The sequence below is a fragment of the Elephas maximus genome, chromosome 9, assembly GCF_024166365.1.
Source record: "Elephas maximus indicus isolate mEleMax1 chromosome 9, mEleMax1 primary haplotype, whole genome shotgun sequence".
In the NCBI taxonomy this organism is placed as follows: domain Eukaryota; kingdom Metazoa; phylum Chordata; class Mammalia; order Proboscidea; family Elephantidae; genus Elephas; species Elephas maximus.
In genome coordinates, this window is record NC_064827.1 from 60,851,462 (window position 1) to 60,875,805 (window position 24,344).

The 24,344-nt window shown below is 38.1% G+C and overlaps 1 protein-coding gene across 1 annotated transcript; it reads left to right on the forward strand.

Annotated features, from left to right (window-relative positions):
- Positions 1–374: 374 nt before the first annotated feature.
- DNAJC25 (DnaJ heat shock protein family (Hsp40) member C25) lies at positions 375–18,565 on the forward strand. The gene is made up of 4 exons (XM_049895475.1): positions 375–770; positions 12,515–12,667; positions 15,168–15,638; positions 17,350–18,565. The coding sequence occupies exons 1-4, from the start codon at positions 450–452 to the stop codon at positions 17,470–17,472; spliced, it is 1,068 nt and encodes a 355-aa protein (XP_049751432.1). The 5' UTR covers positions 375–449; the 3' UTR covers positions 17,473–18,565.
- Positions 18,566–24,344: the final 5,779 nt, after the last annotated feature.

Consider the following 24,344-nt stretch of genomic DNA (forward strand, 5'->3'; position numbering starts at 1 on the left):
TGGCTGAAGGCCCGGCTTAAAACCCTACTCACACACCTTCTTGTGGCCGAGAAAGTAACGGCTAGGAGGTAGACTACCTATTGCAGCAGGAGAAAGCATGATCTAGAAAAGATCGTATGCGAAGTGCACTGGGGGCCGTCAGGTGCTCTGCACACCCTGGTTAAGTCGGACCACAACACTCTGTAACTCAAGTGCCTCGGACACTGACTGAGATATCCTTTAGGGCCAACCAAGAACAAACCACGCTGCTGGGAGTAGGAAGGCGTTGAGTAGCAAACCGGAAGCGGCCTGGTAAAGGCGTCCTTCTCCCCTAGCAACGATAGCCGCGCCCGTTGCGCCTGCGCGGAGGGGTCGCCTGCTGACGTGGAGTTCGGCTCCGGCCGCCGCGCGGGGCGCGCCAAGGAGTGTGGGAGAACCGCTAGGGTGGCGGAGCTGCAGCCCGGGCCGGGATGGCGGCGCAGCTCGCTCTGTGCCGGGAAACCGGGGCTGCCGGCCGGCGCTGGTTGGCTTTGCTGCCCCTGCTGCTGCTGGCGCGGCCCGCGGGGGCCCTGTTGGAGGGACTGTATTGTGGCACGCGCGACTGCTACGAGGTGCTGGGGGTGAGCCGCACGGCGAGCAAGGCGGAGATCGCTCGGGCCTACCGCCAGCTGGCCCGGCGCTATCACCCCGACCGCTACCGGCCAGAGCCCGGCGACGAGGGAGCCGGGCGGACGCCACAGAGCGCAGAGGAGGCCTTCCTGCTAGTGGCGACCGCCTACGAGACTCTCAAGGTGAGGCCTGGGGGTGCAGATGGGCTGGGAGGACTAGCCGCGCGCGGGAAGCTCATGGCGCGGCGCTTTCTGCCTCCGGTCCGCGGAGCGAGGTCCTCTGTGACCCCGATGCTGGGCTACCACGACCCGGAGCAGGCTCACGCTTTCCGACACGGCCTACTGGCAACGGTGGGAACCCCTTTCGGGCCTTTAGGGGACAGCATGCCCCTCCTCCTGGGGGGTTGGGGTGGGCAAGTGATTCTGCCACACAATCCTCTATGGAAAAGGTGTTTCCTGCTCCTTTTTGTGAGTTATTGTTATGCAGAGCTTTGGGGGTCTTACGATATATCGAAAGCATTTTAATAACGTGCAGGACAGGAAAGGTCTAAAGTATTGAATTACACTGTGATGGCGCTAATTTGGCATGGAAGGAATTCGTTTTCTGGAAATATATTATGATTTTTAGTTTGGAATGAGAAAAACACGAAGAAGAACGATAAACAACGAGTCACAAGATGGAATGTTTGATTCTTGGCTCTGAAAAGCCTCTGTGACCTTGGGTGGGTGACTTAATATATAAGAGTAGTTGTTTCTTCATATGTGAAAATAAGGTCATGATACCACCTCCTCGCAGGATTATTATGAACCCCCTTAAATGATAAGTGTGAGAAATCCCCCTATATAGGACCTTTAATTTAGTAGGTGCGGGGGTGGGGTTGTGAGTTCTCGCTTGGGGTAAAAGACTGTTGAGAATTTCTAGTAGGAAATATTTTGTGAATATGTGTTTAGTCATTTGACAGAGGTTTCATTGAATCATGTGGTGACAAGAATGGGGAGATTCAGCTTGATGCTATTCTGTTCTGCTTGCTGCAAAAGTCAAACCATATGAGAAATCACAGTTTCAATCATCCTTGATGGACGTATTACCCTATTACCGCTTCAAGGACCCCATCGTGCTAATACAACAGCTGTTGTAATTGCAAGTGTTTTTTTTTTGTTGTTGTTGTTGTATATAATCTGCTTTTAATGCAGTGCTTTGTGTGGATGAATTCTAATTTAACCATGGATTGTTTCTTCAGATTAGTTTTCCAGAGGTCAAAATACTGAGTCAAGGAGTTAAAGGCTCTTTATTCATGATTTACAGAGCAGTTTGGAGAATTTACAGTAATTAATGAGCAGGCGTAATTTACTGAATTCTCATTAGCATTAATTAGATTGTAATTTTTATTGGCAATTAATTGAGGTATAGGTGAGGGCTGGGAAAAGTTATGACCAGAGGGCTTATTATTCAGAGTAAAGAGAGACTGAGGAAAGGTTTGAGAAAAATGGGAAAGAAATCTCTCCATCCAGGGTAGTCCAGCATATAAAGCCCTAACTTCTTTTTTATGCTTTGAGGGAAGATAGAGGTCCAGAGAAGCTGCAGAGGCTTTACCCTTTGTGCTCCAAAGCTCTACTGTTGCATAAGGGAGCCCTGGACAGATGGAGAACTTGGAGAGGAAAGGCCAGCAGAAACACTGGCACCTGTTGCCTTCTGCTGGGTTTGGTGAGATTAGAGATAGGTAGGCTTGACATGAGAATGGTGAGCATGTTAGTAAGAACTTTGAAAACAAATGCAAGATTGGGGGTAGGAATAGAGACCACAGAGAAATTCTTGCTGGGAGGGAGCAAGGCTTCTAAATATTCTTGCCATCTTCTTGAAGAGACTTTAGGGCAAATTTAGGGTACTGATTTGGTTGCCTCTAAAGGTTTTGATCCCTAAATTTTAGCTCTGATGTGTCAGCTAATAAAAATCCAGATAAATAATTTGTCCACTCAAGAACAAGGAACTTTGGGCCAGTTAAAAACTAGTCTGTCTGGAGAGAGTAGTGCTTTTACCCTTGACTCCCAACAGGATGTTTGTGGTAGGTACAGATGCCTCCAAATGGAACTCAAATTGGGAGGAGTGTTCTATAGCTCTTCTACCTTAAAGTATTACTGCAAAGGAATGACAATTATCTGTGAGAGAAAAGGGATGTCTGGGAATAGTTTGGGCCCCTGGAAATCATACCTGGCTGTGTTCTATGAAAACTCCAGTTTAACGTTATATAGGTGGACACAGATTCAGTTTTCAAGTGGAGTATCTCCAGGAGCTGTTTACATCACTGCAGAGGTCCTCTCTTGGAATAAGAAAAGACTTTGGCTCACTGTGGAAGAAATTATTACAACAAACAGTGGTCTGGTTTAATTTCTGTCATAATGGAGAATTGTGAGGAAATTGCCAGAGAATATAATTTCTGGGCAATACAAAGATCTAATGAATTAAAGTCATCCAGTTTGGAGGGCCCCAGCCTTCTAAATTAATCCTTTTAAGGTGATGTGGATAGGACTATTGTTTTACTTGGATTATAGCCTCAGGTTGGAAAGATGACTTGTGAGGGAGGAAAGGTCCAGGTGATCTTTGCTAAAGGAAGGTCAGATGGAATAGTGGGAGAAGTTGGTGAGTTCCAGTGGTTCTGAAATACAAATGGGATGCAAAAGCCTACTGAGAATTCCATATATTGTCTTATGGAGGCAGGAACTGCAGACCTGAGACCACAACCGTAAACTTTTAGTTTTTTTACTTCCGTTTGCTCTTTTTGTTGTACTGTATCTCTTTCTTCATAAAGATTAACAGTAAAACCTTTGAAGGGTACACTTATCTATAAAAATAGAGCTAGCAAAAGTGGCATGGAAAGAGTAGTCCTCCTTTGCAGCCATCGTCAGTTATTGCTGTTATGTCGGGGAAAAGTTGATTTTATATTTACTTTGTAGAATGAATAGGTAGCTTCCATCTCTGGACCAGTTTATGTAACAGCAGTGATCTCTTTTTTCAAAGTTGGAAGGTTAATTGTAAATTCATTGGAGCCAAGAACCTTTTTTCTCTTGCTACAGTTTTTTGATAACCTTCTCAATTTCTCTTATTATTGGTCTGTTCAAATCTCTTAATACTTTTTAATGTGTATGATCTTAGATGCTGTGGTCTATCCTCATTATAACCTTACATTGGAGTTCCACCAATACTTACAATAACCAGAGATCTCCCAATGTTGATAATATATGTGTGGCCAAAATGGGAACTGTATTTGTGCAAGACATTGGTGGGTTTATGACTCTGAGGTCCTGGTCAAATAAATGCCTGTTTAAGAGAAATTTAAATGGTGGTTCTTAAAAAGTAAGTACAGTAATGTGATTTAAATACGGTGGGTAAGACAAGACAAGAAGGTATTATCACAGCTGGCTGTTCCTGTTTTAGCAGTGAAGATTCTACCTGTGCATAGAGAGATTGAGGAAAATCAGAAAAAGGATGGCTAAAAATGGTCAGATGCTTTCACCAAATCACACTTAGTTCATATTTCCAAATAACTTACAATTCCAGGTCTCAGGAGGACTTCAAATTATGTTTTCACACACTGCTAAAACCTAGTAATATTTAGTGTATTTGACTACTGGGATTCAGGGAATTCACGGACTTTGGAAGTTAAGTAAATGGACTCTTACTTGTCTTGTCAATATTGGATCTTATGGGGCGGAAAGTTTAGTCCTGCCTATGTGTTTTTATGTGAATATAGCACTTATCGCACTGCACTGTAAATATTGAGTAGTCCTTCCCCTTTCTCCACTAAACCATGTTCCTCATTTTTTGTATGTATATCCATAGCACTTAGCACAGTGTCTGGCACATCAAATAATGAATGTTTACTAAATTAAAACTCTTATCTGGAGATAGATTCAGATAGAATGGAAACTGAAAGTGATCTCTGGTATTTTGACCATTATGTGAAGCCTATGTTGCTCTTTCACTCCAAGTTAATTGTAGTTTTTGAAGAGTGAGTGGTACAGGTAAAGTAGACTGGATGTATGAATGGAAAATTTCTGCATGAGAGAAACACTGCATTTCCACCTTTAAGGAGAAAGTATATTCTGAGGGTTTTTAAGTGTGAGCATTAATCCTTTTTAAATGCAGATAAGAATTGGATGAAATATGAGGAATGGCATAGAAATAAGCAGATGAGGGAACAGGTGGAAAGGATGCACATAGAAAAACTATGATTGGTAGAAATGGGAAAGTAGTAGAATTTTACATATTTTGCAGGATCACAGAGAAGGCCATAGAAATGGTCTTAGAAATATTACCGGCCTGAGGATTGTCTGGTAAGTTGAAAGAATGTGTAGGAAGAGCCTTCTACTCCAGCCTTGTCTTGGAAGGGAAATATCACAAGAACACTTGTTTCTTTTTATCAGTCTGGTTGATGTGGCAGGGAGAGCTTGGCTGAAAATGAGACTCTAAACTCTCTGCCCTGTTATGCTACTGTTTCTTAGTATATTCTCTCATTCAACCCATTATCTCCTTACTGACATAGGTGCTGGGGGAGGAGTCCATAACAACGCAAAGGGCACAGTTCCTGCCTCTAAGCTCTTACTATAACAGGGGAGATAGATGCTTATTGTGCTGTTATTTATTTAAGTTATATAAGTATTTCCTAATTATACTGCTGTACTGAGAGGAAGCAATTATTTCTTCTTGGGGAATTGGAGAAGAATGTACTCTTTGAGCTGGATCTAGAACAAATGAACGGACATTTAAAAAAATTTTTTTTTTATTGTGCTTCAAGTGAAAGTTTACAGATCAAGTCAGTCTCTCATACAAAAAATTATATATACCTTGCTATATACTCCTAGTAGCTTTCTCTCTAATGACAGCACACTCCCTCTCTCTACCCTGTATTCCCTGTGTCTATTCAGCCAGCCTCTGTCCCCCTCTGCCCTCTCATCTCCCCTCCAGACAGGAGCTGCCCACATAGTCTCATGCGTCTACTTGAGCCAAGAAGTTCACTCCTCACCGGTATCATTTTCTGTTTTATAGTCCAGTCCAATCCCTGTCTGAAGAGTTGGCTTTGGGAATGGTTCCAGTCTTGGGCTAACAGAAGGTTTGGGGACCATGACCCCTGGAGTCCTTCTAGCCTCAGTCAGACCATTAAGTCCGGTCTTTTTACAAGAATTTGAGGTCTGCGTCCCACTGCCCTTCTGCTTCACCAGGGATTCTCTGTTGTGTTCTCTGTCAGGGCAGTCATTGGTTGTAGTGAAGGGACATTTTGGATAAAGAGAAAACTGGATCAGCAAAAACCTAGAGGCATAACTATGCAAAGCTTGTTCCAGGAATGAGGTGTAGTTTGGTGAGGTATAGTGGAGTCAGTGTTTTCTCCACCAAGAATCACTTTTATTGTATTTCCTCTGGGAACTCTTGTTTGGGAGAAAAAATTAATTGCACATATTAGTACTACTGTTTTTATTTTCTAACATTGGTCCAGATTTTAATAATTCTTAATAATTGGGTGTTCCTAAGAATATTATAAAATGATGTAAATTTCTGTTACAGTTGTGAGGCTGATAAACAGCCTAATTAAGTAAGTGTATAGACCAGGGATGGCAAATAGTTTTCATCTCAGATGCCAACTCTGGTCATGACTATCCAAAACATTATTAAGAGTTTTGAGGGCTTGCCTGGGTTTAGTGGGAGAGAGTGACATCTTTGATAGTGATTTCCCCTGTGGGCCCAGAAGAAGGGTAGGGTAGTGTATGTGTCACATTTGCTATTTCTGTGTGAATCCATAAGTGTTTATTTTTGCTGAATCCTTAATTTCAGTTGCTATCCTCTACTTATGGCCAAGGTTGATTATGTACCAGATGTGTTTAGTCCTGGTTCTGTAACCATCTGACACATGATGTCATCAGTTAGAGCTCCTGATCAACATGGAAACTACTGAGCTGCTATAATTCTAGCCAGAAACTGAGCACTTGACATTTTAATTTCACTTGTGCAGAATTGTCCTGGGTAAATGAACAGTTTGAGAGGTTGACAACAGCACAAAGACCCTCATTTCATTCTTCATGGACTTCAGAGGGTCTGGAGCTACTTATAGGAGCCCTGGTGGCAGTGGTTAAGTTCCCAGCTGCTGACTGAAAGGTCAGCAGTTCCAACTCACCAGCTGCTCCATGGGAGAAAGTATGGCAGTCTGCTTCGGTAAAGATTTATCGCCTAGGAAACCCTATCGGGTGGTTCCACTCTGTGTGAGTCGGATTTGACTCCACAGCACACAACAACAGTCACAATTTGCCTTTCTCTGAACATGAATTATTTGCATTACTATTAGTTTTCTACAAGTTTTGTCTCTAACCCTCCCCCTGCAAAAAACCAGACTTGGCCGTCGAGTCAATTCTGACTCATAGTGACCCTACAGGACAGAGTAGAACTGCCCCATAGGGTTTCCAAGGAGCGCCTGGTGGATTTGAACTGCCAACCTTTTGGTTAGCAGCCAATTTCTTAACCATTGCACCACCAGGGCTACTTAAAATAGGTTAAAAAAAACCCAAGACCCGTTGGTGTGAAGTTGATTCCGACTCATAACAACCCTGTAGACCAGAGTGGCTGGTGGTTTCTAACTGCTGACCTTTTGGTTAGCAGCCAAGCTCTTAACCACTGCACCACCAGGGCTCCAGTTAAAAATAATTTAGTCAAAGATAAACAAAAGCACACACCCCCAGCATGCATAGATAATCTCTGGAAGCTTCAGTATTCCACTGAAAAGGATGATTAGTAAGTGGGTCCCCCCTATTTCAAAATATTCTCCAATTTTTCCCTGTATCTTCTCCAAACTCACTGTCCTCTTCCTCTGTTTTTTATCTTAGTAACAACATGGTCCACACAGTAACTATAGGGAGAAACTTCGGTATCATGATCAACATCTCCTTTGATTTTTACACCCGTTTCATCACCAAATCCTATTTACTCTTAGTCTCTAATCTGTTCCTCCCTCGTTCTTTACATTCATACTACCAGAGTTGTCTTTCAAAAATATACTTCTACTCTATGCTATTGTTTTCATACTTTAAAATATTTCTTTTTTGAATAGCACAGACATAGCACTCTGACTTGTTAGCATGGATATAAGATCCTCAAAAGTTCTTAACCAAACCTACCTCTTAGCCACATTTACTACTCTTCTCTTCCTAAGTTTTCCCAATGCTCAAGCTGCACTGAGTCAATAATATTTGGTGCTCCCTTTGCTTGGAACAAATTTCATCACATCTTGTATTTCCAGATCCAGCTCTCATTTCATCTCTTCTGTAAATTTCATTGACAGTGGTTCGAGGCATAGTTAGTCCTTTTCCATAGTACATTGTATTATGCTTTTCTTGCTTGCTAGATTCTTCAAATGGGAAGGTTCTTAAGGCCAAGACATTATCTTACTTGTCTTTTTATCTACCTTTGTGTTCAACACAAGCCCTAGTGCCCTGTATAATTATTTCCTAAGTGGAAAATGGCTAAAATTTTTAAAAGCTCAGGTGACTAAGTAGATGATGATAACTACTATCTGAAATACAGAGGAACAGGTTTTAGTTTTTGAGCATGCTGAATTTGAGATATTTACGTTACGTTTAGAAAATGTTCAGGAGATAGTTGGAAATAGAAGACAGCAGCAAAAACAGATGTGAGCATCACAAGTTACATAGGTGATATTCCAAACCGTGGAAGTTGTTGAGACCACATGTAGAATGTGAAGACATAGGAGAAGATAGGCATACTAGTGACTGGGTAGTCAGGGAATAAGAAAAGAGGTAACAGTTCATTTTCTTCCTCTTTAGTAGGCTGTAATGACCTGGAAAAAAACTTTAGAGGGACAAAGTGTATTCTTTCTAAAGGATCCTTTGTGTATGTTTTTTAATAATAGGATTAATATATACTTTTAAGAATGAATAAAGTATTACTAGGTTTTCATATATTATTGATTCCTGGCCTTTACCATCTTAAAATGGTTTCTACATTTTGTGTAATAGAAAAATTTTAATGTAAAACTGGTTGCAATATCAGATTATTGCAAGTTATGTTTATTGAGGTCAAGCAATTCATTATCTCTTTCAAAGGCAAGAACATAATATATTTTTGCCTCTGGGGAGGTGGGATGATCATTTTCGTAAGCGAAGGGAGGATTCAGTACTTTCTTTGCTTGTGGGTTTCCTCTTGTTCACTTTTGATCTAGATACTGGTGGTTATGTTCCAGTCCTCCTGCCTATGCCCAAGAGGATTGGGAATGGAGTGGACACCAGCAGAAGCACCATTTATTCCTCTAGAGATTAGAAACAAGGAGCTTATTGCCCTGCTTATCAAGGCTCAGGACAGAGAGGAGGAAGAAACAAGTATAAAGGTTTTGGTTTGGAAAGAAGTTGGAATCTCCTGATCCTGGGACCTTAAGATCCACAAAATTGCTGAAGGAAAAAGTACTGCCTTATTGAAAGGTAAGATATTCAACTGTTTTAAGGTTTAAGCTATTTTAGCCACATTAGCATATTTCCATAAGCTATAAAATCAATTATTTCTACAAAGCTGATGTTTTTGTGACATAACCACTGATCCAGCCTTGCTGGTGAGATGGAGACCTGTGTGGTTGCAGAGGTAGATGTTTATAGTGAAGGAGAGCCTTTACAAAATTTCATTCATTTTTGAAGTGACATTTAATGAATGCCAGGCACTGTGCTAGGCCTTGGATATACAGAGATTAATGACTTACTTTCCCTATCTTCTAGAAGTTCTTATTCAAGGAAATGGAGAAACAAACAAAAAAAACAACCTGATAATTACAATGTGATAAGTGCTATAATAAATAGGTACTAAATGTAATTTAGAACCAGAATAAGAGTGGTCTACTCTGTCTGAGGTGGTACTGTTTGTGTCCTAAAGGATTAATAGGAGTTCGTGAGGCTGAAAAGAAAGGGATGGGCACTCAAGCTAGAGAGAAAGAGCATGCCATACTGAAGAACGCACCAAATTCTAGAAATTGCTGAGTGTTTGGTTTGGGCAAAACAGGAAAGCGTGATTAAGAGATGAAGGTTGGTGCCTTTGGGCCAGCTGTGGAGGCCTTGTTTTATGCCAAGGAAATTTTAACTTATTGGCCACAGGGAAGCAGTGGGGGAAAAATTACAGGGTTACCTTAGTTCCGAGATATATGGGAGAAAAATAAACATATGTACCTAATGCACTCTAATTGGGTCCCTGAAAGAAAGGTGATACTTCTGTCTTTTCATCTGTGCTAGTATTTCTGGTATCCTTGTATGCTTACTTGGTTGAGTCTAAGCTTTGGACATTACTAAAGAGTAGGATTTTGACTTAGGCTGTTGAGAACTCCTAATTCTGACCAATTTGTTTCGACCTTGAACACTTTGTAAAGTGTATTATACACGCTTCAGCCTAAAGATCATTTTCTTCATTCTGGAGAGAAAATTGTTTAAGAACCCTAGATTGACAATTCTGATTGAGGTGGCCGACCTTCAATCTCTGATCATGACCAAAACAAGGTCATAAAATTTATGGTTGACCCCAAGGAAAGGAGAAATCAGACTTGGCCCTGAAACTGTTCGCAGGAATTGGGTAGTTTGAGGACTCATAAGAAAGCCCAGAATAGCCCCTAGAGGCTCTGCTTGCAGTAGAGAGACCAGATATGAGGTATAGATTTTGGAGTTGCTGGTACTGGGACACTACTTGACCATCCTATTAGAGGCACTCAGGACGTGGTGAAGTCACAAATCTAGGGACCAGTGAGAAGATGGTGACCCTGAGGGAAGATTTTAGTAAAATACTTGAAGAAGGTTATCTGCATTCTACGAAATGTGAACTTCACTAAGAACAAGGAAGAGAGGTTAACTAATGGAAGTATGATATCCACATACCAGATTGCATTGACACTCAAGGATCTGGCTGTATGCCTCAACCAAGAGGAGTACAAAGAGGCTGGAGGACTGTAGGATTCTGATTTCAGTGTGGTATTTAGTTTCAAAACTACATGTAATCTAGTGGTGCAAGGAGGAGATTTATGTTTGAAGGAAAACATTTCAGAAGGTATCTGCTAAGATTGGGAGGCTAAAGTAAGTCAAGAATTTTCAGGTCAAAAGCAGGATATTTTTATACAGCTAGCCCAAAGATCAAAAAACGACTGGGAAGGGGAATGGAAAAATTCTAAAAATATATTTAGAAGTACTCAATGAGATACATCAAGAAACTTAAGTTTTAGGCTTAAGGATTCTCTGTGTGACCTCTGTAAAGCTTTACCGTTTCTAGGTGACAAGCTCTGGGATATGATGATGGTTTAAAAAAAGAATGATAAGAATTGACAATGTGGCTGTAGCAGTTGCCATAAGAAAATCCTTTCAGACAGTAGAGAACATAAAAGGAGTGAATCTGGAAAGAATTTCAGGCTGAGCTCAGCCCTCCATATATAAAAGGCAATTCTCATATAAAATAGACCCCAGGTCTTATATAGAGCCACAGAATTGACTTTAAATATAGTTAAACCAAATACTAGTTTATCTAGTATCAGATACTAGGCAGAGATAAAAAAATATTTTGAATGTAATGAATGAACTGTCATTGGGGAATCCTGTCAGTTAAAGTAAAAATTTAATAGAAAATATGTAATGATTTTAATGGATACACAGGACAATTTGTCATTAGCAAACTTTTTATTTTAAATCTGAGAAACTACATGTTGGACTCAAAAGGAGAGGCCCTGACGAGATTCCTGAGCCTCTGTCTGCAATAGCACGGCCAGATTCTAGGTGTAGATTTTCAAATGCGTTTAGTTAGAATCTGCAATTATATGAATGTTGAATAATTCATCCGAGAAAGAAATGCTGTATGTTAAAGATTTCCGTTTTGTAATAGTTTCTGCCGCACTCAGTTATAGGGAGTAAAAAGATTGTTTTGGTCTTTATCTTCAACATTTTTTTTTTGAAACAGGACAAGTTGAAGTATAAGTTTCCTGTAGGATAAAAAGCAAACTGTAACCTAGTTTAATAGCTCTTCAACCTATGTAGCGCAATAAAATATTGACATTTATCCCTGTTAGCAGCTGATGAGAGTTAGAGAAGTTTTTCAGAAATGTTTTATTTGTGAACATTCAGAGCAGCATTTCACAAGGCTGTACTTCTTTCAATATGTTGATATGAGTAAGAAAGATCTATATGTTACCTCAGTTAAGAACTTGGTTGTGACAATGTGTTATGAATAGTAAAGTACTACATATTTTACTATAAAATTAGTAGGGCAGGTATTATTATCTGTGTTTTACAAATGAATTAGAGTAAGGCTCAGAGAGGCTAAAAATTTTGCTGAGGGTCACAAAGCTAGTAAACTGAAGTATTTAGACTTTGACCAATGCTCTCTTTATTCTACTGCATTGATTTTTCAGTGTTTGAGATGAATTTAATTCAGTTTTGTAGGCACACAGTGGCTTCATCTACTTTTTGGTGTCTTAATCGTGGCTTGCAACAGAAAACTTTCTTCACAAGGCTAGAACATGAGTGTGAATATATACAACAGAGAGACACATTTTATATGAATGGTTATGAGAGTAGATGTCAATAAGTTACAGGAACATAACAACATCCTTAGTACCACAAAACTGGCTTAAAAAGCATGGGTAATTTTACTGATGTGTTTTTATTTTTCCTAGAGAACCAACAATACTCAAGAATTTTAGGAAAATATTTTTATTATGCTTTCTGTCTAATATTAAAGCTCTAGGGATAAGTTTTGTCTGTCTCTGAAAAGTGATGGGAATTTTTATTTTTTGACAGTTAATTTTACTCAGCTTCATCTTACGTAATTATAAAATTCTAAATTGAACTTAACAGATTCTAAATTAAGGCCATTTCATGAAATGTCCTATGAAATTGGATATTGTGTTATCTTACAGGATGAAGACACACGAAAAGATTATGACTACCTGCTGGATCATCCAGAAGAGTACTACAGCCATTACTACCACTACTATCGCAGGCGTTTAGCCCCTAAAGTGGATGTTAGAGTTGTGATTTTGGTCAGTGTTTGTGCTATTTCAGTGTTTCAGGTATGTATTGGGTATACGTATCTGTGTGTATATGTACAAGTATACTAGCTTAGTGCTAGTCATTAAAACTGAGCTAGAAAGTGTACTAGCTTAGTGCTAGTCATTAAAACTGAGCTAAAAAAAAATTTTTTTTATAAGTACCATTTGTAAAATTTTAGTTCCAGATTAATTTTTTCACATTAGCAAAATATTCATTTATTCAACCAATCAATAGTATTGGAATCTTTGTCAGTGGGAAATCTAGGAAATTGATGGTGAATGTCATCATATAGGTATACAAAACAAAACAAAGAAACCCCTGATCTCTTCTCTTGCCCCCTTTTAGAGTATTTTCCACATCATAGCGAGAGTGAATGTCAACTGCTTCATATTTGCCTTTGTAGAACTTTTCAATAATTTACCTACCATTAAATTTCAGAAAAACCTGAACTTTTTAATATGGCCTACCAAGGCAGATATGAAGTGGCCCCTGCCTACTTCTCAGCTGTCCTGTTGAGCTGTTCATGAGGATAGAGTCAACTCACTGAGTCTACTGAAGCACAGTGGTCATATTTCAGTTCGTGGAACACCAGGCGTTCACCTAGTCAGAGCCTACCTATACTATACTGTACATGCAGTTTTCTCTGTCTGGAACACTCTTTCCACTTAAACTTTGCCTTGCTGGCTACTTAATTATGTTCTAATCTCAGCTTAAATGTCAGTTCCTCAGTGTAACCTTCCTTTGCTGTTAACATTTCAAGTTGAAGGAGAACAATTTGAGTGTTTCTCAGCAGAAGAGCTTTTCGTTTTCATGGCAGAAATATTCTTCCATGTATGGGACTGTCCTATGTATGCAGTGTGGTTAACATCCTGGCTCCCATCCACCAAATGCCAGTAGCACTCCCCACCATTGTGACAACCAAAAATGTCCCACGTTTCCCTAAGGGTGCTTCTGCTCATGTTGAGAACCACTGAAATAAAGTAAAAGAGCTACAATAACTTGTTACGTTGTTTTGAAATATCAAAAAATTTAACTTCAGCTTGAAATGAATTTTCCTAATTATTCTTAAACTAACCGTTTATCTATCATGTCCTTCTTGAGAGGAAAAGAACAAGTGACTAAAGTGAAGCAATTTGCTAGCTTGAAAATTACTTCTCCAGTTTAATTCCCAGAAATGAGGTTCAGTTTATATGATAAAAGAATTTCTGTTGAAGACTGAAGTTGCATATTTTAAACATATCAGCTTTTGTAGAAGTATTGCCCTTTCAAAGGAAAGAGCACGGATCATTTTAGTTTTCTGCTTTAGATAATGTAATACCCTAGTTAATTTTTTTTGGTTGTTAGCCCTAATAAATTTCTATTATAATCCTTCAGGATATTATTGGTATAACTGCTGCATTCGTTCACTAAAATTGCACCTGAACTGTGTGGAGGGACTGCGTGAGGGGCAGGGCTTTTCTGACAGTTAATAAAACTTTTTGTGGTTGAATATATTTATGAAGTAATTTAATGTCTTCCTGCCCCAAAAAGAGAGCTCAAACATACTTGAATCTTTCAGTTCAGGACATGACGGACATTACTGTAGTATGTGCAGATGGTTTAGGAAAGAGATAGGAATGAATATAGTTGCCTGAGGCTGTACCCTGTGGATTTTCTAATTCCTCACCAGTTGGTTTTTGCAATTTAACTCTGCCTCCGATAGGTAAACTGCAGCATAAAGAACAGGAAGGTGTCTTAGTAGCGGTCTGGGGGAGAGCCAAATGATAATGATGTGGAACCACAGATGTGGTGTTATCCCATCTGTCCATCCTCTCATCTTGGGTACCTTCTGTCTGAATCTGTGGCATTTTGGCTCAGCTCAGGGTTACCTTACCCACCTTGAGATCGCATTCTGGAGCACACCTCAGCATTGTTCAGTTGCATCTTTGTGTGTGTGTGTGATAAAATATGTAAAAAAAACATTTGCCGTTTTAACCATTTTTAAGTTTACAGTTCTGTGACATTAATTTCACTCATCATGTTGTGCAACCATCACCACTATATACTTCCAGATGTTTCTTGTCACCCTAAACAGAAACTCAGTACCCCTTAAGCTGTAACTCTCCATTTCCCCCTTCCCCCAGCTCCTGGTAGCCACTAACAAACTTTTGTCTCTAGGCATTTATATATTATAGATATTTCATGTAAGGGGAATCACAGTATTTGCCCTTTTACATCTGACTTACTTCACTTAACATAATATTGTCAGGGTTCATCCATGTTGTAGCACATATCAGAACTTCATTCCTCTTTATGTTATCGATATACCACATTTTGTTTCTCCATTCATCTGTTGATGGACACTTGACACTTGGGTAGTTTCTACTCAGTTGTATCTTTTATGTGTTATATCTTTGAGAGCCTTATTAGTTAATCAGAACAGGTTTCTTGGGTGATAGTATTCATCAAGACTCTCTACTATTGCTTTGGTGTAGGTGAATTTTGGTAATAAAAATGACTCATTTTTGTTAAATATTCTAGTTTTTCAGCTGGTGGAATAGCTACAATAAGGCAATCAGCTACCTAGCCACAGTGCCCAAGTACCGTATCCAAGCTACAGAAATCGCCAAGCAGCAGGGACTGCTAAAAAAAGCCAAAGAAAAAGGCAGAAACAAAAAGTCCAAAGAGGAAATTCGTGATGAGGAGGAGAACATCATAAAGAATATTATCAAGAGTAAAATAGATATAAAGGGAGGCTATCAGAAGCCCCAAATCCGTGATCTTCTCCTGTTCCAAATTATCTTGGCTCCTTTTCACCTGTGCTCATATATAGTCTGGTATTGCCGGTGGGTCTATAACTTTAACATCAAAGGCAAAGAATATGGAGAGGAAGAGAGACTGTATATCATACGTAAATCTATGAAGATGTCGAAGTCTCAGTTTGACAGTCTAGAGGATCATCAGAAAGAAACCTTTCTTAAACGGGAGCTCTGGATAAAGGAGAATTATGAGGTGAGTGTTCCCTCTGCCGTGATTCTAGTGTCACAGTCTTTACGAAGTTAAAATTAGGCATGTGATAGGGGTCACAGAAGGATGCTCAGATTCTTAAATCCAAGAGTTAAATAATGAATAAAGACCTTATATTGAAAGTATGGGTGTATCTGGTAGTGGGACAATGGATTAACTAGGAAATTGTCTTTTTAAAAGATGAATCTCAAATACTTAAGTTGATTAATTCTGAAGAAAGCTAAGAATGGTCTAATTTGATGTGTTCAGCAGCAGTGGGATGAGAAGATATAAATCTGCAGGGGTGTTATGACAGCTCTGTTGACTATACTAACTAAAATTTGGTCCTCCCCAAGTTTTCTTCCAGTTACATGACCTAGGTAGAGATTTAAAAAAACCAACCAAACAAAAAAGTAGAGAGAGAGAAATTTTGTTGAAATAATTGTTCATTTAAAAATAAATGAGCACAGAGTCTTCTGCTTGATAACTGACATATATGTGGAAAGTTATTTTTAATTTACTTACTGTAGTGTCTCAAACTCTTGGCATTTTAATAAATGCTATATTCTACAACTGTCAGTATAAAAATTACTTAGATGTGATCAGCTACCTAGCCACACTGCTAAATGGTCTAGCAGTCTCATCATAATGATATTGTTTTAGATTCTGGGCAATATTAATTGGTTCATGTATTAAATATAAGAATAGACCACAGTGAAACCTTCTTAAGAAATCAAGATGTATTAGTTTTTTTGTTTCATAGCCATTCCTTTTTAGATGTAATGTCCTAAATAGAGTTTACTGAAAGTAAAATTTCAGTCTGAATTATATTTAAGTAAATTAACTTATAGTGAACTGCCAGAATGTTTTGCCAAGTGGATATATTCAGCTTGCTTAAAAATAACATTAAAATGAGAGGTAATGAACTATTTAGCTCCTAAGCTATTTGAAAAGTTTTCTTTTAAGTAGGTTAAGCAGCCCCATCCACAAAACTGTGTCTTTCACTGAATGCTAATATAAGGTTATCTTAGCCATTGCTTCCTAATATTTGGAAATGAAATAATTTCTTTCTAAAATTTGATGTGGCTATTAAGCTGGCTATGAAAATGTTCTGTTAAACTTCAGTTGACATCCACTGAAAGCTGTAGGAATGGGAATGGCCTTTATTCTTAACCTGTGTGATTTATTTAACCTTCTTTAGGAACTTTAATCAAAAAATATTTTGAAAAATGAATAATTATCTTTGAAAATGAAAATAGATATAAGTTCAATTTGGAGACAAACATATGTAAGGTTGATTTGTTTCTTGGTTAGGATCAACAAATAACTGAAAGTCATCAGTTAAATTTATAGTGTATCATGTTAAAAGATAAAGTGTTGATTCTTTAACAATGGACTTGTAGAAAGGAAGTGTTTAAACTCTTTAAACTCAGTTTATATATGATTTCAAGAAGGAAAGAAATGTATTTCTAGGATACAGAAATCCATAACAAAAAATAACTAGTTATTATACAAGTTGATCTGTTTTATTTAACCCTGAATGTCAAAATGCTTAATTGTTTAGTATTTTTACATGAAGGGTCTTTAGAAGACAAATCAATATATTCATTGGAAACTTTTACCTAAAATTGTATTTTAAAAATGTAAATATGCATAAAGCTAATGACAACGTTTCTCTTTGGATTGTAAAGCCAGTTGGTGTTATTTATACTTCTAGGTTTACAAACAAGAACAAGAGGAAGAACTGAAGAAAAAACTGGCAAATGACCCTAGATGGAAGAGATACAGGAGATGGATGAAGAATGAAGGGCCTGGACGGCTAACATTTGTGGATGACTGAAGATCACTGGAATGCTGCTATGCCAAACCATAATTGTGATGTTATCTTCCCATCTGAATTATTTTAGAAATGTATCAGTTGCTCCTCAGCAGTAACTAAAATTCAAGTATTTGATTAAAAAGAATAATATAGAAATTTAAACTTTCCCCTAAAACTTTATACATAGGACATTTAATGATTGTTCAATTTTTATAATCTATTTGTGGGTTTTGTTAAAAGATTTGACATGAAGATTTATTCATTGCCATTTAAAAATTTTATGTCTAGTTAAAAGAGTTGACATGAAAATTTATTAGATACCATTTTAAATTTTTATGTGTTTGTTTATTCTTCAAGAGTGTTTCCTCATTCTTTGTTATAGTGCTACATTTTTCTGCTTTCATGACCTCTATATTTTCACAGACAGAACACAATTACATTATTTGTCTTTCCAGACTTAATCTCCAGCAGAATGCTCCAACTATGTTATCTTCATTACAATCATTATAGGATTGAAATATGTTTTAAAAAATCTCTCTAGGAGAGCCTTCTGCTGGAATGCCTTTATAAAATATTCTCCCTCACCCATCGTTATAGTATTCCTAATAAGATCAAAACTCTCCAGGAGAGTGAGTCTACCAGCATGTCCTTGTAGGATGATCTTGATTACAGTCATTATAGGACTATAACTGTATTCTCCAACATTTCTCCAGAAAGGACCTTATAAAAAGGTCTTTTGTACCACAGTATCACTTTTTTTTTAATTTAAAAAGTAATGACAGGGCAGAAATAGTGTTCTGAAAACTTGCTCATATATTATGAAGTCCTTGAGTGGTAAAATCCAAGTGTTCATATATGCATTTATATGCATTTAAACCAGAAAGAGGAGGTGCATGGCTGGGTGCTTTACCGTTGATCAGTGAAGTATAAATGTTTTTATATATTATATGTGGAAGTGAAAGGAATCCACACATAATTTGGCTCAAGCAAGCATGATACTGCACTGAAGTATCAATATGCATTCATGGTAGTGAATCAATACTCCTGTTAAAGGATTTATCCCATTGCTTTATATTAATAAAATGATTGCAATACACCACAAGTTTGTTGGTATGGAATTTTAAATCAAAGATTAACATTATCTTTTTAATATGTAATTTTTAAAGACTAGTGTAGCATAGTAGCTATGCAGTGTTTTTCTAGCTAAAATAAGTTAGTCCTTTCAAGAGTTCAGCCCTCAAATTTACAGTATACCAAGAAGCAGGAGGCCTGTGTTCCAACCTTGCTAATACAGCCAAAGACTTTAGGCAAGTTACGTAATCTGTGAGTGAGGGCTGCAGTTGCCTCGCTTATAAAGTTGGGGAGGAGTTTGGCCAGATGATTACTACAGCTTTTCTGCAGCTCTGTGATCTAGTACGGTATTTACTTTTTTTGTAAACTATAGATGAAGGTGTTTTATGCGTCCGTTCTTTTATAGGAGGATGGAGAAGGTACTGAGCTAAAGTATAAGCAGCTATGTTTTAAACTTCAAATGTCCAACTCTTACCATAGATAAATGCCTTTCAAAGGTACTGTGCTTGTAGAGTTAGCAATCCTTAATGAATGCATTATCAGGTAATTCACACAAAGTGGTACTCATCATCCAAGAACATATATGCCATATGTTATAAGGACCAAAAAGAAACGTAAGCTCTTCCCTCTCTGTTAAAATTTCAAGGAGATTTGTGATTGACTCTGTATTTTTTACCTAGTGATAAGAATAGTAGGACAGGATATGTTAGTGTTCATAAAGGTGGTCTGATGCACACAATGTATCTTTGAAAATTCTTTTGCATGTCTGCTAGATCACTGTGTTTCTTCCTGTCTTTCTAGAAGTCTCATTTCAGGAATTTTCTCCAGCCATCTGCTAACTTAGCAAAAGTTTAGTTGGTCTTTTGGAATCCCGGGCCATTGCGTAGGTCAAGACAGACTGTCCTTAACGGAAGTACTACGGTTCTTCTTTCCACTTCCCTCAACAAACTCTGTGCTTCAAAATCTTAGAGCTAAGGAAGGGCCTGAGTTGTCACAAGTGGTATTCAAACAGTTTGGGTATTTTTACTATGTCCATATTCTTCCTAAGCCTCTCCATTTTAGAAACATCTGGAGAGGAATCCTGAGTAGGGTAGCCCAAAATTCCACAAGTTAGAAAGTTTTTCTTGTGTCTCATTTTTATCTTTCTTGATTTGGACTGTTACCATTTCATTTTTGGTTTGTGTTCAGGGGGTTACTGAGCATAGCTACTTATTGCTACCTATTTATTATCACTTCACGTAACTGAGGTCTGTACTAAAACTACCCAAAACTACACTTAAGGCCGTATAAATACCAAATACGCTTATTAATGTGAGTTCCTTCTCACATGCCTTGTAACAGATTTCACTCCTAACCCTTTCCTCACTGGTTCCATCTCGTTATGAATTCTCCAAGTTCTACAAATCATATGTTGCAGTTTCATAACTAGCTAAGTACCATACCTGGAATCTTTAAATAGAGTACAATTGTATATAGTATACATATAGTTGCACAATATTTTTAAAATGTTACATGAAAAAATAGTTAAGCTTAGAGAATTATCAACTTTTACTACAATTTATGTTTAGAAAATCATAAATTTGTTTCCTTTGAGGTTTTTTTTTTTTATTAAATTTTTGGACTGAAAGGGCAGTAAACTTTTAACACCAAGCTGTGGAAATATTTTGCTTGAGCAGAAGCCAGTTGCTAAGCTAACATTCAGCTAGTGCTACGAGCCAGGCTGCTGGTCCCAAACTGAAAGTTCTTGGAAATTAGAAATGGCTTTTTTTTAGACATTACATAAATAGGATGTAGCTACTTCAAGGTACTAAATCGAACATGGTTTTCTGTTGAGTTATAACTGTGCATTTGAAGTACATAAATACTGGTATTGACACAAACCAGTTGTGTATGAATGAATCATAATCTTATTTGCAAAATGTGATATTCTTTTCACATTTAAATATGGGCCAGGGCCAAATCTAGAACTTAATAACTGGATAAAATTTGCTGAACAAATTAGTTAACCTTTCTGGTTTCCTCATCTGTGAAATGGGAGGATCTTTTCATACATAATCTAGATTTAAAATTCTGTAACGTAAAGCTGCAGATTCATATAGGTGTAGGGGCTGAAGTAAGTGAGATTGCCAGCAATTGAGAAATACAGATATTTAAGTAAAAAGTCTACCTAATTAGTGGTAACTTTAACCAGCTTCTTAATTCTTAAAAGGTTCAGAATATCTTCAACAATAATGTATGGAATGGTCTTAGTTCAGTGTCATACAGGGTTTCTTACAGAACACCTCCCTGGTTTCATGAGGGGATGGAGAAACCTTCCCAATCGATAGGCTTTTCTTTTTTTAACCTTCAGAAGAGTAGCAAGGATGTAGTGGAATGGCTCAGTATTTGCAGCCAGGTAGACCAAGGATTCTGGCTCTGCAACTAACAGTTTGACCTTGTGCTGGTTACTTTAACTCCCGGACCTTGTTTTTGCATCTTTAAAATGGAGATTCTAACTAACTCACAAGATTATTGTGAGAACTAAACAAGATAGCAAAGGTTAAGTTAGGTGCCGTTGAGCTGGTTCTGACTCATAGCGACCCTATATACAACAGAAAGGAGTCATTTGTTAAAATCCATGGTAATAGGAGAAGAGAGTGTTTTGATGATGATTACAAACTGATTGTTTATTTTACTGGATATTTGAATTCTTTACCTAGTGCAAGGTACTGTGCTAGAGTGAAGAAGTGGAATTACATATTTTAAAAGCAGATGTCTCTTGTTGCCATTGGGGTGCAAGGTGACAGGTGAGATGACAACTCAGGAAAGAAAAAAACTTTGAGAGACAAATGACCAGCGACTTGGTAGTATAAGGCCTACATTTACTGAAGTGACACATTCAATGAGAAAAAATAGCAAAGCAGATATTCTTGGAACAGTTGCTCAAAAAGATACCAAGTGGCTCTAAGTCCACCTCCTCCTAAAGTTTCAACAATGTCTGTAAAAAATTTCTCCAACGAAGCCATCCTAAATCTACAAACCTGCTGGAATTTCTTTAGCTCCTGATTTACTATAAGTTCTAAAAATAGTGCAGTAGGTATAAGGAAATTAAATAATTTTACATGGAATTTATGCTGTGTCACATTAAATATTGTTAATATGCTTGTTTTTAATTTAGAAAACTGCAGAAGGTATATATTGTCATTTTGATATCACATTAGGGGAAAGAAACCTCTTGCCATTATATCATTTTATAGAAAACAGTGACTTATAGCCTCTTTTCTGGAAAAATAACTCTCTGCCAGTAGAAAGGTGACAAAAAACATGTCAGAGGAGTAAAGAATTATAGATCATAAAAGGAAAACAAATGAAATGTTTGAGATGTCTTTATAAGGACACTGACATTTCTGAAAAGTACTGAGATTCTTCAAAACAGATTGGAAATATAAAAGCTTTTAACCAGGAAAAAAAAAAGTAACAAATTCTTCAAAGATAATATAGTGGTAATCTGTGCATTTTAGCAGCTATGTGGAGGAGAAGAGAGAGTCCTTTTTAGTCTCCATGCCTCACCTCCTTTCAGAGCTCTGGAAACGCAGTTGATTTTTGTTAATTTGCAGTACATATGTTCCATAAAGTCACTGCAAACATTGAATTAGCAAATACTGAACAATTGCTCCTAGATGAAATACAAGGTTAGGTTTCTGTAAGCTTCTCATGATATTTTTATCAACCAATCAACACATAACCTTGTTTTATGTGTGTTTATATCTACAAAAAAACCCTTGCCGTCTGGTTGATTCCAATTCATAGTAACCCTATAGGACAGAGTAAAACTGCCCGTAGTGTTTCTAAGGAGTGGCTGGTAAATTAGAACTCCCGACCTCTTGGTTAGCAGTCGAGCTCTTAACCACTGAGCCACCCCACTTATGTTAAAGACACCATATTTAATATAGTTTCATTAGCATTGAACTCAAGGCCAACAGCACTACAACTCAAGCCTGAATGAAGCTTATCTAACATGCATTTTTATCATGAAGGCCCACTGCAGCCTTTTGAGCTTAGGAACACTAGACAGCACTTCAGCACTATGCTAGGGGCTATTTTAAACAGGGAAATCAACAAAAAGTACGAAACTGCAGAAAACATGGTACTAGATGGGCTGTAAATGGTACAGTTGTTTACAATAGGAGAGCTTTGTGTCACCTTATTCAACCTCAGCTGGGAACATGTGTGTCAGGTGACTCAAATTTTTCCCACCCTGTACATGCCCATAAATGACTGCAAAGTTGCCACAAGTATTGATTTTGGGGTTAGAAATAAACTTCAATGAGTAGGCAAATTCATAAATATAGACTCCATGAATAATGAGGATTGACTAACTGCACACATGGGAAGGGACTCTAGCCACTTGACCAGTGACTTCTCTTGAAAACTAAGAGTTGTTTTCTCCACTACCACTTTGTGTGACACTAGGCAAATCATTTCACTTAGTGTGTTTTAGTTTCCTCATCTTTAAACTGGAGATGGACCACATTATGTTAACGGCCTCTTTCAACTCAGAAGTTTCATGATGCAAAAATAATGGATGAGAAGACATTTTGGTAAAGTATAAAGTATCACACAGATGGTCAATCTTCCTCAATTACAAATGGTTCCAGCCTGCTTGTCCGTGGCCCACATGGAAACCTGGCTGTTTCAAAGCCAGACCACTCATCTTGAAGAACAGCACAAACGATAATACAGATGGGTGTGCAAAGGCATGAAGAGGGAGATGGGGCACACCTCTAGACATTCTCTGCTACCTCATGACTGACACACAAGTATTACATGTGTCCGCTCCCTTTGGGCAACTCCAAAGTCACCTTTCTAATTACTTAATTTCATTACTTCAGCTGTCATTGCCATGCAGATATCTCCCACAGCAACATCTTGATTACTGACGTTTTACAGCCTAGAGTACACTTGCATGTAGCAGTTACCATTGAAGACTTCTTTTTCTCCTAAGCCAAACTCATCATTTTTTAATCATTTTTTACTCCCCCCTTAAACCTAGTTCTGTTTCCTAAGTTCTGTTACAGACATCAATTGTAGCCTACTCTATGTTTCAGAACCCTTTGTCCCTCCCCTTTCTCTCCTTTACATTTCATAACCACCATGAAGTACTATTTATTTATGCTTTTGAATTTGTCCCCCTTCATTCCCACCTTCATAGTCTTATCAAGGGCCTCAGTCTAGCTATTCCTCCCACCAAAAAGACACAACAAAACACTTATTGAAGTCATCTTGTCACTCCAGCTTCAGTCCATTTTGCACGTTCATTCTAGATGAGTATTCCTAAAATGTCTCACCATTTGGCTACCTGACTGTTTGCCATAAACTTTTTCTTTCGAGCTTTTCCATGACTTCTGGCCTTAGCAGCTTTGTATTTTCTGTTGCTCAGCAGAGCCTTCTCTCTTCTTTTAATCATTCACTTCACATGTCAGCACTGCCTCCTGCTTTCCTCTGTATTGGACAGCTCTTCTTCCTCTGGACCATCCATAGGCCACCTTTTTCAAGGTCCAGGCCTTGCCATTTACAAAGAGCCTTTCCTACTCCTCTCCATCTCTACCTTTGTACTGAGCTCTTTAGCATATCTTTTGTGACACATATTTATTCTGTCCTATTCAATAATCTGTTAAGGTATTGTTCCCAATGTATACTTTTCATCTCTTGACTAGAATACACGTTAAAATATTTGTGGTAAGGGAACTTGCCAGCAGAGAGGGCTTTCAGACTTGTTAAACATGCTCTTGTCACTAAATAAAAACTCTTAACAACCCAAAGACCATAAACACACAGCCCAC

Bases quoted from the DNA above. Each gene is read 5' to 3' on its own strand.
- DNAJC25 (XM_049895475.1), top strand. From the start codon at position 450: ATGGCGGCGCAGCTCGCTCTGTGCCGGGAAACCGGGGCTGCCGGCCGG. The intron at 771-12,514 runs GTGAGGCCTGGG...GTTATCTTACAG, and splicing joins CCGCCTACGAGACTCTCAAG to GATGAAGACACACGAAAAGA. The intron at 15,639-17,349 runs GTGAGTGTTCCC...TTATACTTCTAG, and splicing joins GGATAAAGGAGAATTATGAG to GTTTACAAACAAGAACAAGA.